This window comes from Thunnus albacares, chromosome 7, assembly GCF_914725855.1.
Source record: "Thunnus albacares chromosome 7, fThuAlb1.1, whole genome shotgun sequence".
NCBI lineage: Eukaryota > Metazoa > Chordata > Actinopteri > Scombriformes > Scombridae > Thunnus > Thunnus albacares.
The window spans coordinates 27,830,439-27,847,935 of record NC_058112.1 but is presented as its reverse complement, the minus strand read 5'-3'; the positions used below and the strand labels follow the sequence as shown (position 1 = coordinate 27,847,935).

Here is a 17,497-nt window from a genome sequence, read left to right as displayed (position 1 = left end):
CTGTTTATATGACTTTAAAAACAAACAAGACACAGGTCACTTGTCAAGTCCTCTTCAAATACAAAAAACCCCCCAAAAAAACATTAAGAAATTTGGTGAATGATGATGTGCTTCGCTGCTCTCTTCTTCTTTGGCTTGAGATGCCTCGAAGAACTATTTGAGTTATACATAATCCCCCCCAAATCAAAGTGCACTTTCAACAAATGCCTCCACAAACCAAAATGCAGGCTAACACAAACTAAAAACCTTTCAAGAAACTCCCATTCCCAAATTCCCATAATTCATCTTGCTTGTAGTTACATCTTACTACTTATTATCTTCTGTCTTGCCTCTACATGCCACATGTTTATCACTTAGTGTCTGCACCCAAGAACAATAAAATCACTTTGAAAATAAGTAGCTGTTACAGGCTTTTGTCAGGTTTATGATTCAGACATTCTTGGGAGGTTTTAGTGAGGAAGGAGGGACGAGGATCGCTTGGTTCCATAGCTACGACTCCTTTAAGATACTATCCATTCAAAAGATTACATTAAAGGCATCGCAGCATTTTCTTTCAAATATACAGCCACTTTTTTTTTTTTCATTGCCATCACTGGAATGTCATTTCACTACAAGGTTGTTGATGAACATGTTGTGTACTTAGCCATCTACTGGATGTCACGCAGTTCTTTTCCATGTCAAATTTGAAATTCCCTTCATGTCACATCTGTGCTCTTTTAAAACAATCTTTTCAAACATTTTGCCAGTTTTCTCCCAAATTGTGGTATGACCTATTGCCTCCGCACCACAGTGTTGTGAACAAACTGTGTTGTCAGGCTTTTTTTTTTTGGGGGGAGCTTCATCAGGACGGAGTTACACAAGGGAGGTTCATACTATCCCTTGAGATTCCTCCTCTCTTCCAGCTGTTGTCTCCACAAACCAGTTTAAGTTGCTAGTGCAGCAACAAGACAATTATCCCTCACCAGCTTCCTACCCATGAACTGTCGGGAAGCTTGAATCAAGCAAATACAAATTTTATCCACTTAAATTTGGCAGACAGGCTTCGTGGGAGCTCTCAAAGAATACAAGGACTCTGCGAGGAGCGCTGATCCCCTCTTAATAAACAGACATGAAGAATGAATTTTAGCTAAATCACCCAAAATATAGCACATAAGGTGAAGGTCGGTTTGTCGGAGGGAAGTGAGACAATAAACAGCATCGGCATGAAGAGTATCAGAAGAGAAATAGTGAGAAGTGTCATGTCATAACAGCTGCTTTGTACACCTGCATGAATATGATAGGACATGACCAGTCAGCTGATAGACACGCAGCCGATGAATAAGCCAGTTATTGTGAAGCATGAACGAAACAGCTGATTCCAATCAATGCAACATCAGTGCTCCGTCTGACCTACAGTAATGAATGGTGCGCTTAATAAGATTGAAGAATCACAAAAGCACTTTGACTTGTGTTGCTGCTTGTAGCTGGGAAATAGAGCCGTGTGCTATTATTTTGATCTGTGTGTTGCATTTCAACAACTAGCCAATCACAGCCCAGTTCAAAAGGCCGTGCTGTTTTTGAAATATGAATTAATTTTCAGGGACTTTCAGCGCTTTGACTTGCATTTTGGGTACGTTTCAGCTGCGGCTCTCTGCACATCGGATTACTCTTTGTCCTTTCACCTTGAATCCATGTTGAATTGGTCGGGATCTGTGTGTTGACAGCTGCCACCAGCACAAAGGAAAGTTAATGTGTTTCTCCGACATCCCCAGAAGCATTGCGGTGTCTGATGATAGGAGTTCGGAAGCAACAGACGCTACACATCAACTACAGTATAGGCAGCACTTACTGACCCTGGAGCTACCGCTGTTGTGCGTCTGTGACTCGTCTTGTTTAGCGAACGCGTACCGGTCATGGTCAACATGTTGGGAAGTTCTTGATTGTTTGTGTCTGTTTTTTTCATGCAAGTTCATCTAGTTTGTGGGAGTTTGTGCATACACATAAACTCACACGCATTTACATTGAAGTTTATCTTGTTTAGAAGTTCTCCCCTGTGTGTGTGTGTGTGTGTGTGCGTGTGTGTGTGCATGTGTGTAAGGTCTTGCCCTGGGGCCATGTAGGGAGATTGCAGGGTGGCCCCAACACTACCTGCATACTAACAGAGTCTCCATTGTAGTCCTGTCAGGCCCCTATTGTGTCCCAGACTGGCCCCACACACACACACACACACACTCACAAGCACACACACACACACTCACACACACACATACACACACACACATAGAAATTACCCCTCAGCACCCCTGTATCAAAGGCAACATTCTCCTCTTCATGTCTCTTTTTTTTCAGGCTTTCATTCTTTCTTTTTTTTTCTGTTTTCCCCAAACGACCTCCCCATCAGTTACTCGACATCCAAGTCCAGATTCTCCCCATGGTTTCTCTTCTCCTCTCCTTTGTTTTCCTGTTTCCCTCCTTGTTTCCCATCCCCTCTTTATTCTGTTCCTCAACCCCTTTTTTTCTTCTGTCCTCTCTTCTCCTTTCCTCTCCTCTCCTTATTGCTTCTCTCCTTTTTTTTCCTTTTCTCTGTTCTCCTCTTCTTTGTTTCCTGTTTCCCCTCCTTGTCTCCTCTCCTCTTTTATTCCTGTCCTCAATCCTCTTTTTCTCTTCTCATGTCTTCTCTGCTTTCTTGATACCTCTCCTCCCGTCCCCTCCCCTTTCCTCCCCTTTCCTCTCCTCGTTTCCTTACTTTTCCTGTCCTCATCTCCCCTAGTTTCATCTCCTCTCAACACCCCTCCTCCCATCCTTTCTCTTCACCTCTCCTCCTCTTCTCATCACTTCCACCCTACATTCATCTCCTCTTCCTCTCCTTCTTTTCCCACGTCACTTCTTTTTCCACTTTCACCACTCTCCTCCATCTCTTCCATCACTTGCTCTCCTCTCCTCTTTTCTCATCACCTCTCTCAAGCACACCCCCCCCCCCCCCTTTTTTTTTTTCTTCTCTCTTCATCACCTCCTCTCTCTTCCCCTTTGCTCTTATCACCCCTCTTCTCATCTCTCCTCTGTTTTTTCCTTTTTTTTTTTACTCCTCCCTAATCCTCTCCGGCCAATTCAGTCTTGCAACACTGATGGATACTTCATAACACTGTCATGTTTTAAAACACGCACGTACACACACACACACACACGCATAGACTTCCTCCTATTTTTCTACATTCCTCGCAGTGAAGTATAGCTTATTGTGTAATCGCAACAACTGCGATTAAGGCTCCATGATTCATCTTTGTGGATTACGGGTTGTGCATTCCAAACGCGAAGCCATGCGTTCCTTCAACGGTTCTGGCACCCGTAATCATTTCAGACGTTTTCCTTTTTCCATCCATCAGGATTATTCCCGACACCTGCGGAGGGCACCAGCCAAAACAGAAAGCCATTAACAGTTTTCTCACTCCGTTTGGATGATCCTGATGATCTGTCTCTGAACCAGGACCAAAGCATAATGTCAAAAGTCTTAACTTCTGCATGAGGTGTTTGTTAGTTGTTACTGGTTACATGATGGTTGGGTTTGTGGGATTTTTTTTTTTTTTTTTTTTTTGGATTTGGGGGAATTAAATCCAGCTTTTCTGAATAGTTACTTTATATCACAAGAAATAAAAGAGCATTAAATGCAATAAAATGTGTTCTAAGAAAATGATAAAGTCATTCTTACACTTTGCAATCATTAATTTTATGCTTAAATTTACATTTTCTTTCTTTTTTTATCATTTTACTTTTGCTGAATTTTCATACTTTCATACCTTTATCTTCAACAGTCAGAAAGAGCATATTACATACTGCATTACCTAATTTATTTATTTATAAATGTTCAGTGTTCAGTTTTATTTACAGGTCTGTCTGCATATTTTAAAGTTATTTAATTACAAATAAAGGTAATCAATATATTAATATATTCATTTTTATTCAATTATATGTGAAAATATATGACAAAATCAGTGTCAGTGACCCCTACACACACACACACACACACACACACACACCATGACACAAACATTCAAAAACACAAAAATACAGACATGCCATCACACTGTCATACTGTCACACCTCAAACTAATATGTTGATGGCTCCAGAGGCCTTGGGCTTCTGCCAAACCGTCATGTTTCATGGCGGCATCTTTATGCCAAACTCCCAGCATTCCTCTAGATGACTAAACCGTCTCTACACTGTCACACTACAACAAATACTGTGACACTCGCCTTTCCATCAACCAACAGGCCCCCGAGACCAACACAGTCACTACATTTTTTTCAAACCGAGTGTCATGATCTCTTCAGGGCAGCAGGATACAAAGATATATGCACTCAAGTATCAAGTTTTAACTGCACAGTTGAACTCTACAGTCTTTGGTTAGTCAGTAAAAAAACCCGTATGAAAGCATGTCAAACTAAAAGTTACAAAAGATGTAAGATGCCTGATTTATATGACTTTTGAATGTCAGTGTGATTATTGCTGCCAGATGTGCCAGTTCCTGCATCTGAATCAGACAGTTTCCCTTTCCATCTGTTCTTGTTCTTATGAGCAATTTGATTTTCTATTTTGAAAGTCTGTATGGAAATGCCAGATATCTGAAAATGTCCGAACGTCTCAAAAGATTTATGCTTGGCTGTGGTGGAAAGGTTTGCATATTGATAAAGAAGCTGGTCATAATGGCTGATGGATTTTAATAATAGATTATGATGTGGCTTTAATTTCCATCAGTCTAGATGCAGTACTGGCTGAAAGGGATACCAGAAAAGAAAGTTTCATAAAAATGTGTGGACAGAGACAAATCCATTCATATCCATAAAACACTCTGAATTCATATTAGGTGTAAAGCAGCCATGAAACTTTTGAGATTTCTCAGCATTACAGTGGAGTTACTGTTTATCCTTTTTAATTATGCATCCATTTGATAACAGCTGATGCACTAGATTTTACCCGCTTTTTGGAAATTCATGTACATGTTTTGCAATATTTGGATGGAAGCAAATCATCAGAGGGAGAATTTAGTGCAAAAAAAACAGCCTCTAGATTTTTACTATGAATGGTGCAATGAACAAAAAACAATATTCAGTCGGTTTTTGCCCAACACGAGTAAAAACAAATTGTTGGCGAGAGAGAGGAGAATAACAGGGAGCAAATACACAAAAAGCAACTGAGTGATTTTTGTGGATAGGATATGTTAGCACATCGAGGCAGACTGTTTGCACGTTTGCGCTGATGGAGCTGCTGCACAGGGCAGCAGCAGAAGAGTGTGGTTGTGCTGGACGTGTATGTAACAGTGTGAGCGTGAAACAGGTTGTAATTGAAAAGCAACCTTCCTCTTCCATAACTAAATAAGGTTTTTTAAAAAAACATATATATTGTACATTACAAGCATGTTCACAGGCATTCATGAACGCTAATGAAAGTTCCTGCAAAAAAAAAAAAAAAAAAGAGGTCATCAGATTTCTTCACCCTAAAAATAACTGCGACTGAACAAATAGGTTCAGGTTGTTCTGTGAGGAGACACAGAGCAACAGTTGTGTTTGTGTATTTAGGTCAGCTAGACCAGGCTTCATTTCAGCCATCGAGAAGTAAAAGGCTTCAACGCTTGAATTCAATCAGAGCGTTTCTTTAGTCAGGACGCAGCTGGATGAACAGAGACATCTGTGTGCGTGTGTTTGTGTGTGTGTGTTTGTGTGTCTTCATATGTGTGTATCATCATTTATGTGCATGCATGTACTAGTACAAGTAACACACAAGAAATTGATATACTGCACATTCCAGCTTTATGTATAGGACAAGCATGCTGTTGTCTTGGGTCCGGTTGCCTCTACTGAACTGCAGTCAAACTGTATTTTGAGAGATCATAAAAGCGTTTTCTTTCACACGAATAAAAGAAAAAATTATATGTCTAACTTAGACGGGAATATTCAGCCTCTCCTCACAAGAAAAAACGACAGTCTAGGTCTAAAATTCAGCCGGCAAACACAACCTATAGTTATGTTTACGCCATCTAGCGGCCTTAGTAATCATCACGCGAGGAAGTGACGCAGTTCAGATGACGTCAATATAAGATGACAATTAGGAGGAGGCAGGTTAGGTGGATGGCTAGACAGTTAGATGGACAAAAAGTGCACTTAGCTGCAGGAGACTGCTGCTCGCTTCCCATTTCCAACCGCAAGTCAGGACAGTTTTTTTATGTAATGATTGTTGTGGTGTTTACTGTTGCCATGACGACGAAGCTTTTCCTAATCCTAACCAAGTGGTTTTTTTGTGCCTAAACCTAACCAGACATTAACCACCACAGCGTTGTCATACCATAAAACATAATTATTTTTTAACAGTGATTTGTAACAGTTTTGGAAAGTGGAATATTACACTCCTATGGGTCGTTCTGGAGCGCAGGTAAAACCGACCTATGTGGTTGTTTAATTATGAGGATGTGTTGGTAATATAAAAAACAGATGCATGAAGCTAATATTTACCACAATACAGGCAACAACGTGTGCTTCTAATATCAGACATTATTATTGTTGTCTGTTAAATCTAATGAAAATTTATCCATTCCTAAACCTCTCGACAGTGTTTATTTCCGGGTTGCATACACCCGCAAATGCTTCACCAGTTTACCAGTCTGTCACTCCCAGTAAGAGACACTGGATCTGTACAGCACTTCAGAGCATGTACTGCCTGCGAGGCTAAACTGAGGGCAGTAAGTGCCATTGGATGGATTTTTTAATAGTGCTGTTGTAACAGTTGATCATTCATATCTTCTTTGTTGCCTTTTCCTCTTGGTTTTCGTCAGCCTTCAGAGAGAAAAGTCAGAGCAGTGATAAGGTTTGCTGAATGTTTTCTTCTGGCTAAGTTGTGTAGGGTGATGATCTCAGTGACAACAATGTCCTATTTTAAAGATCTGAGTGAGGGAAGAAATGTTCAGAGAGGGAAGAAATAACCTGACCGCCAGAACTCTGTAAGTGGGGGGAAAATGGAGACTTGAGATCTAACAGCTGCTATAACCTCACACACACACACACACACACACACACACACACACACACACACACACACACACACACACACACAAAGCTAATGGATGTTTCTTTTTAAAAATCAGCTTTCAAGATGATCAACACTGTAATCCATTCCAATGTCAGAACAAATACACAAACAATCTGAGTGACAATAAACTGTGCAATTTAATAAAAGAAAAAAAGTTTAGCTTTAAAAAGGAAACAAACTATTATTCAGTTGATAAAAAAGTATATTTATACTAGAGGAGTAACAGTAGATAAAATTCATGGTTTGTTACGTTTTCGGTACAGCAGAAAAAATAGAAAGGTAGAAAATAACATTTTGGTCTTTTATTTTGAAAATTGTGAACAGCTCTAGAATAATTGTTCCACATGTCGGAGTAAGTGGATTATTAAACTATTTTGACAGTAATTGTGTGTGTAAAATTTAGTGGCATCTAGCGGTGAGGTTGCAGATTGCCCTCCTCTCACCCTCCCTCCCAAGCGTGTACGGTGGCCATGAAACTTGTGAAAAACACAAAAGGCCCTCTCTAGAGCCACTGATTGGTTTGTCGGTTCTGGGCTACTGTAGAAACATGGTGGGCTCCATGGAAGAGGACCCGCTCCCTGTGTAGATATAAAGGGCTCATTCTAAGGTGACGAAAACACAATGACTCTTATTTTCATGGGATTATACATTAATTAAAACACACTGCAGTTTCTCAGAAAAATGAATTACTGAATTATCAGATTCATTAAGCAAAAGTAGCAAAAGCAGCTAAAGAGACAGAGGTCAGCAGAGTGAACTTGAGCATATTCTTATCTGTTTCTCATTGTCAGTATAACCCAAGATGAAAGTTTTTTGTATATCAAAGTGTATGTCTTCATGCAGAATACATAATATAACCTAAAAAGAAAAGTGAAGTTGCAAAGGTCTGCAAAGAGATTTGTGTTTGATTTAGAAGTGGAGTGATAAAGCAGTTGACCCAGATGTAGACCACATATCCCACATTAAGATTGTCAGTGAAAACATAGGGTGATCCAGAGATGAAATATTCCACTAGTGGAAATTATACGACTTACATTTAAATGAAAAAAAGCCTAATGAATTGAATTTCAAGAGGTTAATAGTCTAACAAAATGTCTCTGCATTTATCTGGCTCACTAATCCAGACTGTCTCTTAATGAGTGATCAGATCAGATGGTTATATAACAGATGCCCAGTGATGCTTTGAAAAAGATGTTTAAGTAAGCATATGTGTGTGTGTGTGTGTGTGTGTGTGTGTATGAGCACTGTTTGTGTATGCAGATGGAGGGTATCAGTATGTGAATGTAAAAGAGAGAGAGAGAGAGAGAGTCGGATCTCTGTCCTGGAGTGAAAGTCAATGTCGGTGCTGTTCTGCTGTAGACGGCTCTGTGTAGTCTCTTTTTTCCACTTTCCACAGAGGAAATGCTTGCCATTTCAACAGGAGACGATCACAAACGGTTTCTCTCACTGAGAGGAGCTCGTCTGCAGAGCCGTTAGCGACTAAATGTTACGGCACACAAACTGAATCTGCTGTTGCTCAGGAGACTGAAAAATTTCTCTTAGCAAATTTATCAGCTTTCCAAAAATACATATTCTCTATCACTATCTATACTGTATATATATCTGTGTTTATCTTTTACACAGCATGTGTAATTGAGATTAGATAATGAAAGACAGTATTGTAACAATTCAGAACTGAAGCATTTCTCATTCTTTGATCATGACGACATTCAGTCAGTCATTGTTATAAAAACATGACATTTCAGTCTAATCAATGTCATGCAGTGAGGTTAGAGGGTCAAACAGATCAAACAGATATATGTTGTTTTTTTTTCATTTCATATCTTACTTGTCAGAGCGTCATGGTTTAAGCCTCTTTTTTTTTTTAGTTTACTCACCAGATTTCCTCAAAGTAACAAAAAGACAAACAAAAGTAACCTACAGAGTGCTTGTATTGCATTTTGAAGGACCAGAATTGTTCTTTTATTTTGTAATTTTTGCATCATCTTACAATATTTATCATGTAATTAATCAAAATGACATCAGTTACCTGTTACAAGCTCTTACAGCTCATATAGGCCCTGTTCATACCTGGCATTAAAATGCATCTTGGGTGATCCGATCACAAGTGAACAGCTTCAAGTACAGGTGTGAATGCACCCAAGATGCATGGAGGATGCACTGAGATCGGATCACTCAGACCACGTTCTGAGGTGGTTTGGGCCACATTCTTTTAGCAGTGTCTACGTAAAAAATGTCCTGGGCCACATTGAAGGACCGCCTACTCAGCTGATGTCCTCTGCGTAAGCAGAAAGTACGAACTCCTTTGTGTGTTTATTTGCATATAGAGCAAGTGCTCACTCAAGACGAACATGGAGATGTTTATAATGCCTGGTGTGAACTGACGTACTGTACTCAGAGTTGTCCACTTATGGTTGGATCGCCTAAGACGCACGTTAATGTTAAGTGTGAACAGGGCCTTTGATTCAATTATCATAAGTAAAATATACTAACGGACACGAAGAGAATGAGAAAGAGAGAATTTGCCTGGTTTTGTATTTTATTTGAACCAACAGCCATCCTATACTGTACATACTTTTACTTCTTTTGCTATTGAATAAATGCATTTAACCCCCCCCCCTCCTCCTGTTGCAACTGCTGATTGAGATTTCAACAGAAGATCCTCTCACAATGTTGCTATATTCACTTTTGAATCCAGAATACATTTGCCTTGTTGTGATTTATATCATCACAAATGCTGACAAAAATATTGGGAGGATGTGCCGCCTCTCCCTTCATACACACCCTTTCATCAAAGTTACAATTACAACCTGTACAGTGTAAACAAGCCTGACAGGTAGGCCTTGGCGACCATTGACTCTTTTGCTTTCATACACAGAAATATGCAGAAAGTATACACACGGAGGAGAGAATTACAGCATGTTTGACCGTTTCTTACCCTCGAATTTAGATGTGCAAAACTGTGTCTCTTGTGGTGTACGTACCACTTGCTTTTTTTTAAAAAATAACACTCTTCAGTTTAGGGTCAACCAGAGAGAATAAGAAGAGATTTCTATGATGCCGTGGATCTGCAAGTTTTAGAAATGTACCGCTTCCTTTCTTTCTTTCTTTCTTTCTTTCTTTCTTTCTTTCTTTCTTTCTTTCTTTGTGGTGCTTTTGATGCTGATCTGCATCTGCACTATTTTTGAGTGTGGATGCAAATGCAGATTGGGTTGTAGTTCAACATGTGGACACAGGCCTTGGTATGAATGTGTTCTCTGTGACTTGAGACTGCTCCTACCTTTGACCTCCCCCAGCAGTTCGTTGGCGTTCAGGCGGTCAACACGTTCCTTCCAGTCTTTGGAGAGGAGCCTCTCCATGCAGGACGGTTCTACAAAAAAGACCAAAAATAATCACCATCACTTTTGGTGTTCTTTAATATCTTTACATACACACTTATCAAACATATGAATGAGGTCTGTGAAGTTCATCAACCAAATTAAGCACAATGTCTTATTCTTGAAATCACAACTATTCAGATTTGTTGTTTTGAAGTAAAGATTTCTGTGTTGTATTTTCAAAAATGCTGCATGTACCATTCTGTTGAGATGAAAGTGCGAATGTATAGGATGATAGAAGAGGGCATTGAAAAAGACGAGACAGAGGGAAAAGGGCAAGAGAGAAAAAAAATTCCCATGGATTGTTACATTTCTAAAAATGTGAACTAGGAATCATTTCCTCCTCCTTCTTCTCCTCAGAAAAAATAAAATAGCAGCAGCCATCCAGCTGACCAAATGAGAATGTCTGCATTGTTCTGAGACGGGGTCTTATTTGTGGCTGTCCTCTTTCTCACAATGTGTCTCATAGCCTCAGGATAATAGACATCAGAGACACATGGTCTCATAAGATTCATAAGGTCTCATTTGTTCAATTTGAGTCCTGCTGTGAACTTTACTTAAACAATGGCAACTTTTCAATTCTTCGCCAGGCAGCTAGCACAGAGACAAACTGGGAGGGAGAGAGTGAGAGAGAGAGAGAGAGAGAGAGAGAGAGATCTGCACGTATGCTAGCATGAGCGACTGTGTGTGCGTGCATGACAGAAAGACAGACAAGAACAAAGCGAATTATCCATTCTGACAGGTATCATTGTTGAAACACATTTACTCAAGGCACTTGTACTTTACTTCAATACATTTCAGAGGAGAGTAGAAGTAGTTGTAGTTTGTACTCCACTGCATTTATTTGAGAACTATGGTTACTAGTTTACATATAAAACATACTGGTACAAGTATCTCACATAATGTAGACAATATTCAATCATAAGTTTAGCATTGCAACATCCAACAACACTGTTGTAGAGCTAAAACAATTGGTCGAAAATTAATCTGCATCTATTTTGCTAACTGACTAGTCGTTTTTTTAAATCATTTTTTAAGCAGAAGTGCCAAATACTTGCAAGTTGCAGCTTAAATTTGAGGATTTGAAGCTTTTTCTGTGTCATATGTGATAGTAAACTGAATATCTTTGGGTTTTGGACTGTTGGTTGGACAAAATAAGAAACTCTAAGAAATTATAACACGTGTTTTTCTCTATTTTCTGACATTTTATAGACAAAAACGATGAATCGAGAAAATAATCTGCAGATTAATCAATAATGAAAACAATCAGTAGTTGCAGCTCTGCATTGTTGATTGTCTTCTTTGGTCTCTAGATATAGTGAATCCTCTTGGTCCACGGTTTGTTGAGGTGCGCTGTAAGCAGACGAGTTGCTCTTCTTCTTTTGCATTTCTGACAGAGTAGCTATTCAAGGCGTGTTTGCTGCACCCACTGGTTAATAAACATATAATACTGTACACTTTCCATTACCACCATTAACCACATCTGGCCAAAACGACCACAACTGAAATCATAAGGATTATAACTTGGAGTAAAACAGTTGGGTGAATATTTCTTCCACCACTGTTATACATACTGGTATACAGTACCTTGTTAGGTATATAGTACCTGTGTGTCTGCATGTAAAACTGCTCCCTTGTACATGTTCATATACTCCTAGAACTGCCTGAGCATATGTGTATAGTCTGGTTTTTGTGTCAGCGGAAGTGCCACAAATGGTGTCATGGTCACACAGAGCCCTTCGCTGAAGCCTCAGTCACCAAGGACGTAAAAAAAAAAAAACCACATACACACACACACACACAAAAAGGAGACATTCTTGGGTGCTGTGTGGAAAACATGCCCCTGAGGGCTTGCCTGATTTAGAATGGTTAAGTCAGACAATAGCTCATTTGTGGTGCCTTTATCCTGACAAAAGGCACTATAGGCATTCATAAGGGCACATGGCCTATTGTGAATGGCTTAATGTTTAGTTTGTGCGTATGGGCCCATTGTGTGGTCATGAGATGCCGTCCGTCAGCCGAGCACAACTTCCTCATTGAGTCCATTAAAGCCTTGCATGTTTACAGTCGGATTATAATTGTTGTAAATAAGCTAATGCAGCCGTCCACATCACATGGGATCAATGTAAACAAAGGGAGGGACAATGGCAGCGAGAGACGGAGTGTGGCAGAGAGCCTCAAGACAAAGAATTAAGTTCAAATCTACAGTAATTTCGGATGGTGATTTCCCATATTTGGATAAAACAGCGGGTATTTCCAGACAGATGGTCGACATTGCAGTAAAATAAGGTAATTAGTACAATTTCCCCACCCTCAGGACAATGGAATCCACCCAGTTTTTTTCTAGATTTAGATTCAGATTCAGATGCATTTTTTATTGTCCTTTGTAGAGAAAAAACTTACTTTCACAGTCTGTACACAAGTAGCACTCAAAACAAGGTATAAACAAACAACAACATCACAACAAAACAAGTCTGTTACAGTGTGTCCAGGCTATTTAAGGCAGTGATAGCTGAGGGCACGAAACTCCTCCCGGAGTTTTTTTTGTTTTTTTGCCAAGTGGTTGTCTGTATCTACAGCCAGAGGTATGAGTGTGAGGTATGAATGAATATTTGGTAGGTAGGCATTTAAAGGGCTACAGTTCTGAAAATTAATGAATATTTGGTAGTGATGATCAGGACTGAAGTGGGGCAATGAGGGGTGGTGAGTTTTTTGAGGGTGTCGAAGATCAAATCCTTCGTCTTGGTGACGTCGAGGAGGAGGTGACTATCTGTGCACCGCTGAATGAAGTGAACATATTTCTAGTAAGCTGTGACTGAGTCCTTGTCTGTGAGGAGGGCGAGTACGGCTGTGTCATCAGAATAAATTATTTTGTAATGGAGGAGGGGCTACGACAGTTATTTATTGGACAAGTGGCTCCACCGGACATGTATCTGTGTACATTCAGTTCAATGGGTGATATTTACAGTTGGTGGAGGGGGAAAGCTAAAGGATGGGGTCAGGATGAGAGTCTTTTTTCTCATCGCAAGACCTAAAGACGCCGATGTGCGCTCATTCAGCGGGCCTGGTTTAAAACAAAATTAGGAACTGCAATTTATGGAAGCACTTAAGGAGGAAAATACAACCTGTAATTCCAAGATATATCTGCATAAGTCAACCGTGTGTGTACTCAGATGCACAATTTATACCCCCCGTACCGATAAACAGATCAGACGAGGAGACAGGGGACGTGAGGGGTGAAGTGTAAGTGGGGAGGGGAAGAGGAAGAAGAGAAGAAGAGAGGGATGAGAGAAAATGAGAGGGGGATGTTTTACCCTAGATGGCTCTCTATCTATCCCTGCAACCAAGTCAGGGATCAAGTGCTGTTTAGATTGGAGGGTGGATAAAAATTCCTCGCTGTCCGAACACCGACGCTTTTATCAAGTGAAGGAGAATCGAGGAAGACAGATGGGTTGAAAACGAGGAGGGAGAGGGAGGATGGATGGGGTGAGGAGAGAGGGAAGGGTAGATGAAAGGAAGGAAAACGACAATGATGAGGAAGGTGAGTTGAGGGGTATATATGGATCGACCATAAGTATAGTTTTATGAGCAGTAGGAAGGAGAAATGAGAGAGAGAGAGGTTTGAAATGTAGTAGGAAGAAGGGAAAAATGAGAATGAAAGAGAATATGAGGAAGAAAGAGGAGAGCTGGAAAAAGTAAGGAGAAAAATGAAAAGCCTCTATTTAAAGGGAAACTTTGGTATTTCTCAACCTGAACCCTATTTTCCCATCTCTTTGTGTCTCAGTGATTAATGGGGACAACACTTTTTGAAACTGGTAATTATTAAATAAATATGCAGCCATGACAGAGTTGGAGAGAAGAGTGCTGGAAGGAGTTTGTTGTGTTGGAGCACAGAAAGCATCGCTTAGTGTTATCTAAAAAAAATGCTCAAAGTCATGGCTTAATATTCAGTTGATTTCGACAACAATTCAACTCTCATGAGATTTCAGAACAAGTCATCTCCTTGAGCAAGACTTGGTTAGACACAATAACAAACAGGACTGGATCAAGCAAAAATGTTTTATTTCTCTGTATGGCACTCTCCATAATGTTATCAGACACTTATAATAATAATCTGAGCCTGTCAGTGGCAAAAAAACAAGCACTTTTAGTGGACGTACATTGACGGGGCGCTATTGCCCCATCGGATTACATTACAGCCCATTTCACAGCTGCTGGCTGACGTGCTCTCACTCAATACTGGACCAATTTCAAAAATTGTTGTCCCCATTAGTCACTTAGACACAAAATGATGTGAAAATAGGGTCCAGGTTGAAAAATTTCCCTTTAAGTTCTACTGATGTATTAATACTGATACAGCAAAAGTAGCTCAACAATAAGATTACTGGATAGTTTCTGAACTTTAACCCTGAGATCAATTTCTAATTGGTTGTAGAAGATGGTGAAAACACCAACAGGGAAAGTCAGAGACAGAGTCAGAGAGGAGATGAGCGAGCAATAAAATGAAGTTGGGGATATAGAGAAGGAAGGAGAAGGAGATAAGAAGTGGCTCAAGAAGAGTCGTAGTAAATCAGCACCGAGGCAGCCAGCAAACCATGCAGCGAGTGTTTCAAGTAAACACACTTTTATCACCTGTCCACACGCCATCCTGCCAAGAGACAGTGTTTGGGGTGTTTTACATGAGCCACAGGCAACTTACTGTGTGTGTTGGAGTGTGTGTGTGTGTGTGTGTGTTAGGCAGGCAAGCATTAGCACTCCTAAACAGCCACTGCCAAGAACAACACAGTGTGCCACAGGCTTCCACTCAGTCTGAGTCTCTCTCTCTTTGCCGTCTTTCTGTCTTTCGCTCTGTGTTTCAGTTTCTCGTGAAATTAATTAGAAGCAACAATTTTTGGGGAGAAGCTGTTGGTTCCAGACTTTTTCACCACAATGTATTCCCATTTTAAAGTTTTTTTTTTAACAATATTCTAACTCTAGGGCCTCCTGGATAATCTAACAATACTACTTCATGTTAAGGTAATTGGTTTTAATTATTTCAACTTTTTTTCTGATTAACTATTATGTCAGTTCGGTAAGGCAGATGGCTTTAAATACTACAATTCCCATCATCCTCAGCTATCATGCTAAAGAGGTGGAAGCGAGTGCAAGGGTGTAAATTCCACGCTAAACGATACCTTGAAACTAGTTAGTTTGATGCTACAGTAAAGCTGTGTCGATGTTTGGTTGCACCACAGAGACGTAAAGGTTCATCTTAGCTACACTGGCGTAAAGTCCACACTAACCAAAATATTGTCACAGAAAATTACATTTTTACTTTCTGTAGCCAATCAGGGAAAAGCACTATTCTTGATGCAGAGTTTATTACCGTAAAAATGACATGAACAGAATGAAAACAGTCGGGCTGACAATTTGGGACAAGGTTGTTGCCTACCGCAAATTAGGGCTTTCATACATTAACACTATTCTAATAATAAAACTATTGCTATTCCTTCGGTTCATAGACTGTAACTTAGTTACGTTACATCTGTGATAGCACTCTTCATCATCATTGCACTGTAATTTACCACGTTGTGATCCTCTCCGAAAATAAAGTACTTGTTGCGTCGTCAATCACTGTCTTTATTGTTTTTAATGTACGTTATTTTAGGCTACAACCTGTCATGCTTAACATAGTCGTTATAGTGCAATAATGATTATTATTATTATTGCTCTACATACAGTAGATTTATGTACTTAAATTGTATCACCAAGTAAGTTTTGAAATGATCCTGTAGCAAAATATCTTAGTGCTAGACACACTTGTAAGGACGGACTGAGGGCACCGTTTCCGTCCGTGTCATGTTGCAGGTCTGCTGCCAGCAGGTCGCTAATCCTCTGTATCTCCACTCATGGAAAACGAAAGCGTGAGTATGAATCATAAATCATGAATTAGTCATCATAAATGTCCAAAGGGTGTAATCTATCACGGAGAATGCGTCACTGACGCAAAACAGCCAGTATAATTCACTCCTCCTCATCCTCCAAGTTATCCCACCTTTCAAAACCATGCGCCATGCCAAACGCTAAGCCAAGCGTGCCAACCGCTACTTTACGGAGGACTTTACACCTACTACGGGCTAGGTGTAAGATTTAAGTTGTAACTTATGCCTACGTTGGAACTATTTCAACTGGTGCAACCCTCAAAATGTAAGTAGCGTGTAAACTCTACATTGAAACTAGGCTACGTTTGAACTTACGCACAGCTGGTGCAACAGGCTGAAGAGCTATAGCAAATTCAAAACACTATATTGTTTGTTGCTATAATTGCCAGAATGTTCAAGTGATTTAAACTGATATAAAGTGCTTTAAACTTAACTGGGTTTCTGCAGAAGAATTGTTGCCTTCCACTTAGCACTGCACAGAACAGATTTTAAGCTCAGTGACTGGATGCTTCATGTCTGTACGCTAAAAATGAAGTTAGTGCCAGGATGTGATTAGAAGATCGGAAGCCAAGAGAAACAGCTAGTTTGCTGAACAGCAACTCTAAAGCTCACTAGTTAACACGTTGTATCTGGTTTGTTTAATCCTTACATAAACAAAAATGTAAAAACAACAAGTTGTGGTTTCATGGAAAGTGGTGGAACTATTGGCCGGCCCAGTGACTTCCTGTAGTCTCCACTGGATGCATGGTAGCCACACAGTGACAACAAGACTCCAGGACCTCACCGAGTCCAGAAAAAAAAGCTAATAATTATATTTCCCTTAATATGAAACTATTCCTTAAACTTATATTTTCTAACACACTTGCTCATCCTTTGCAACAGATGATTAAAGTAAGAAAGTTTCATGTTCACCCAAAAGCTTTGGAGGTGCTCCAACTGCTAGTCATCTAACATTGTACACGGTAGAAAAAGATTCGGACTTTCACTCCCAGAATCCTTAAAACGTTACTCCTACCTCTCCCACATCTCTATTACGGCATATAAAAGTATTATAGTTGCTTGCAGTGGAAAAGCTTTTTGTCTTGGGAGCTTGGTTCAGTCTCACACAGCTGAAAAACGTTCATCACACTTTCTGTGAAAAA

At 39.9% G+C, this 17,497-nt stretch overlaps 1 protein-coding gene across 3 annotated transcripts in view; it reads right to left on the bottom strand.

The window, feature by feature from the left end:
* LOC122985814 (transcription factor SOX-6-like) overlaps positions 1-17,497 on the bottom strand; it is a 115,155-nt gene that overhangs the window by 42,531 nt on the left and 55,127 nt on the right. For all 3 annotated transcript variants that reach the window (XM_044356755.1, XM_044356756.1, XM_044356754.1), the window contains one exon: positions 10,338-10,427. In XM_044356755.1, the coding sequence (XP_044212690.1) occupies positions 10,338-10,427 (90 nt within the window). The remainder of the gene's footprint in view (positions 1-10,337; positions 10,428-17,497) is intronic.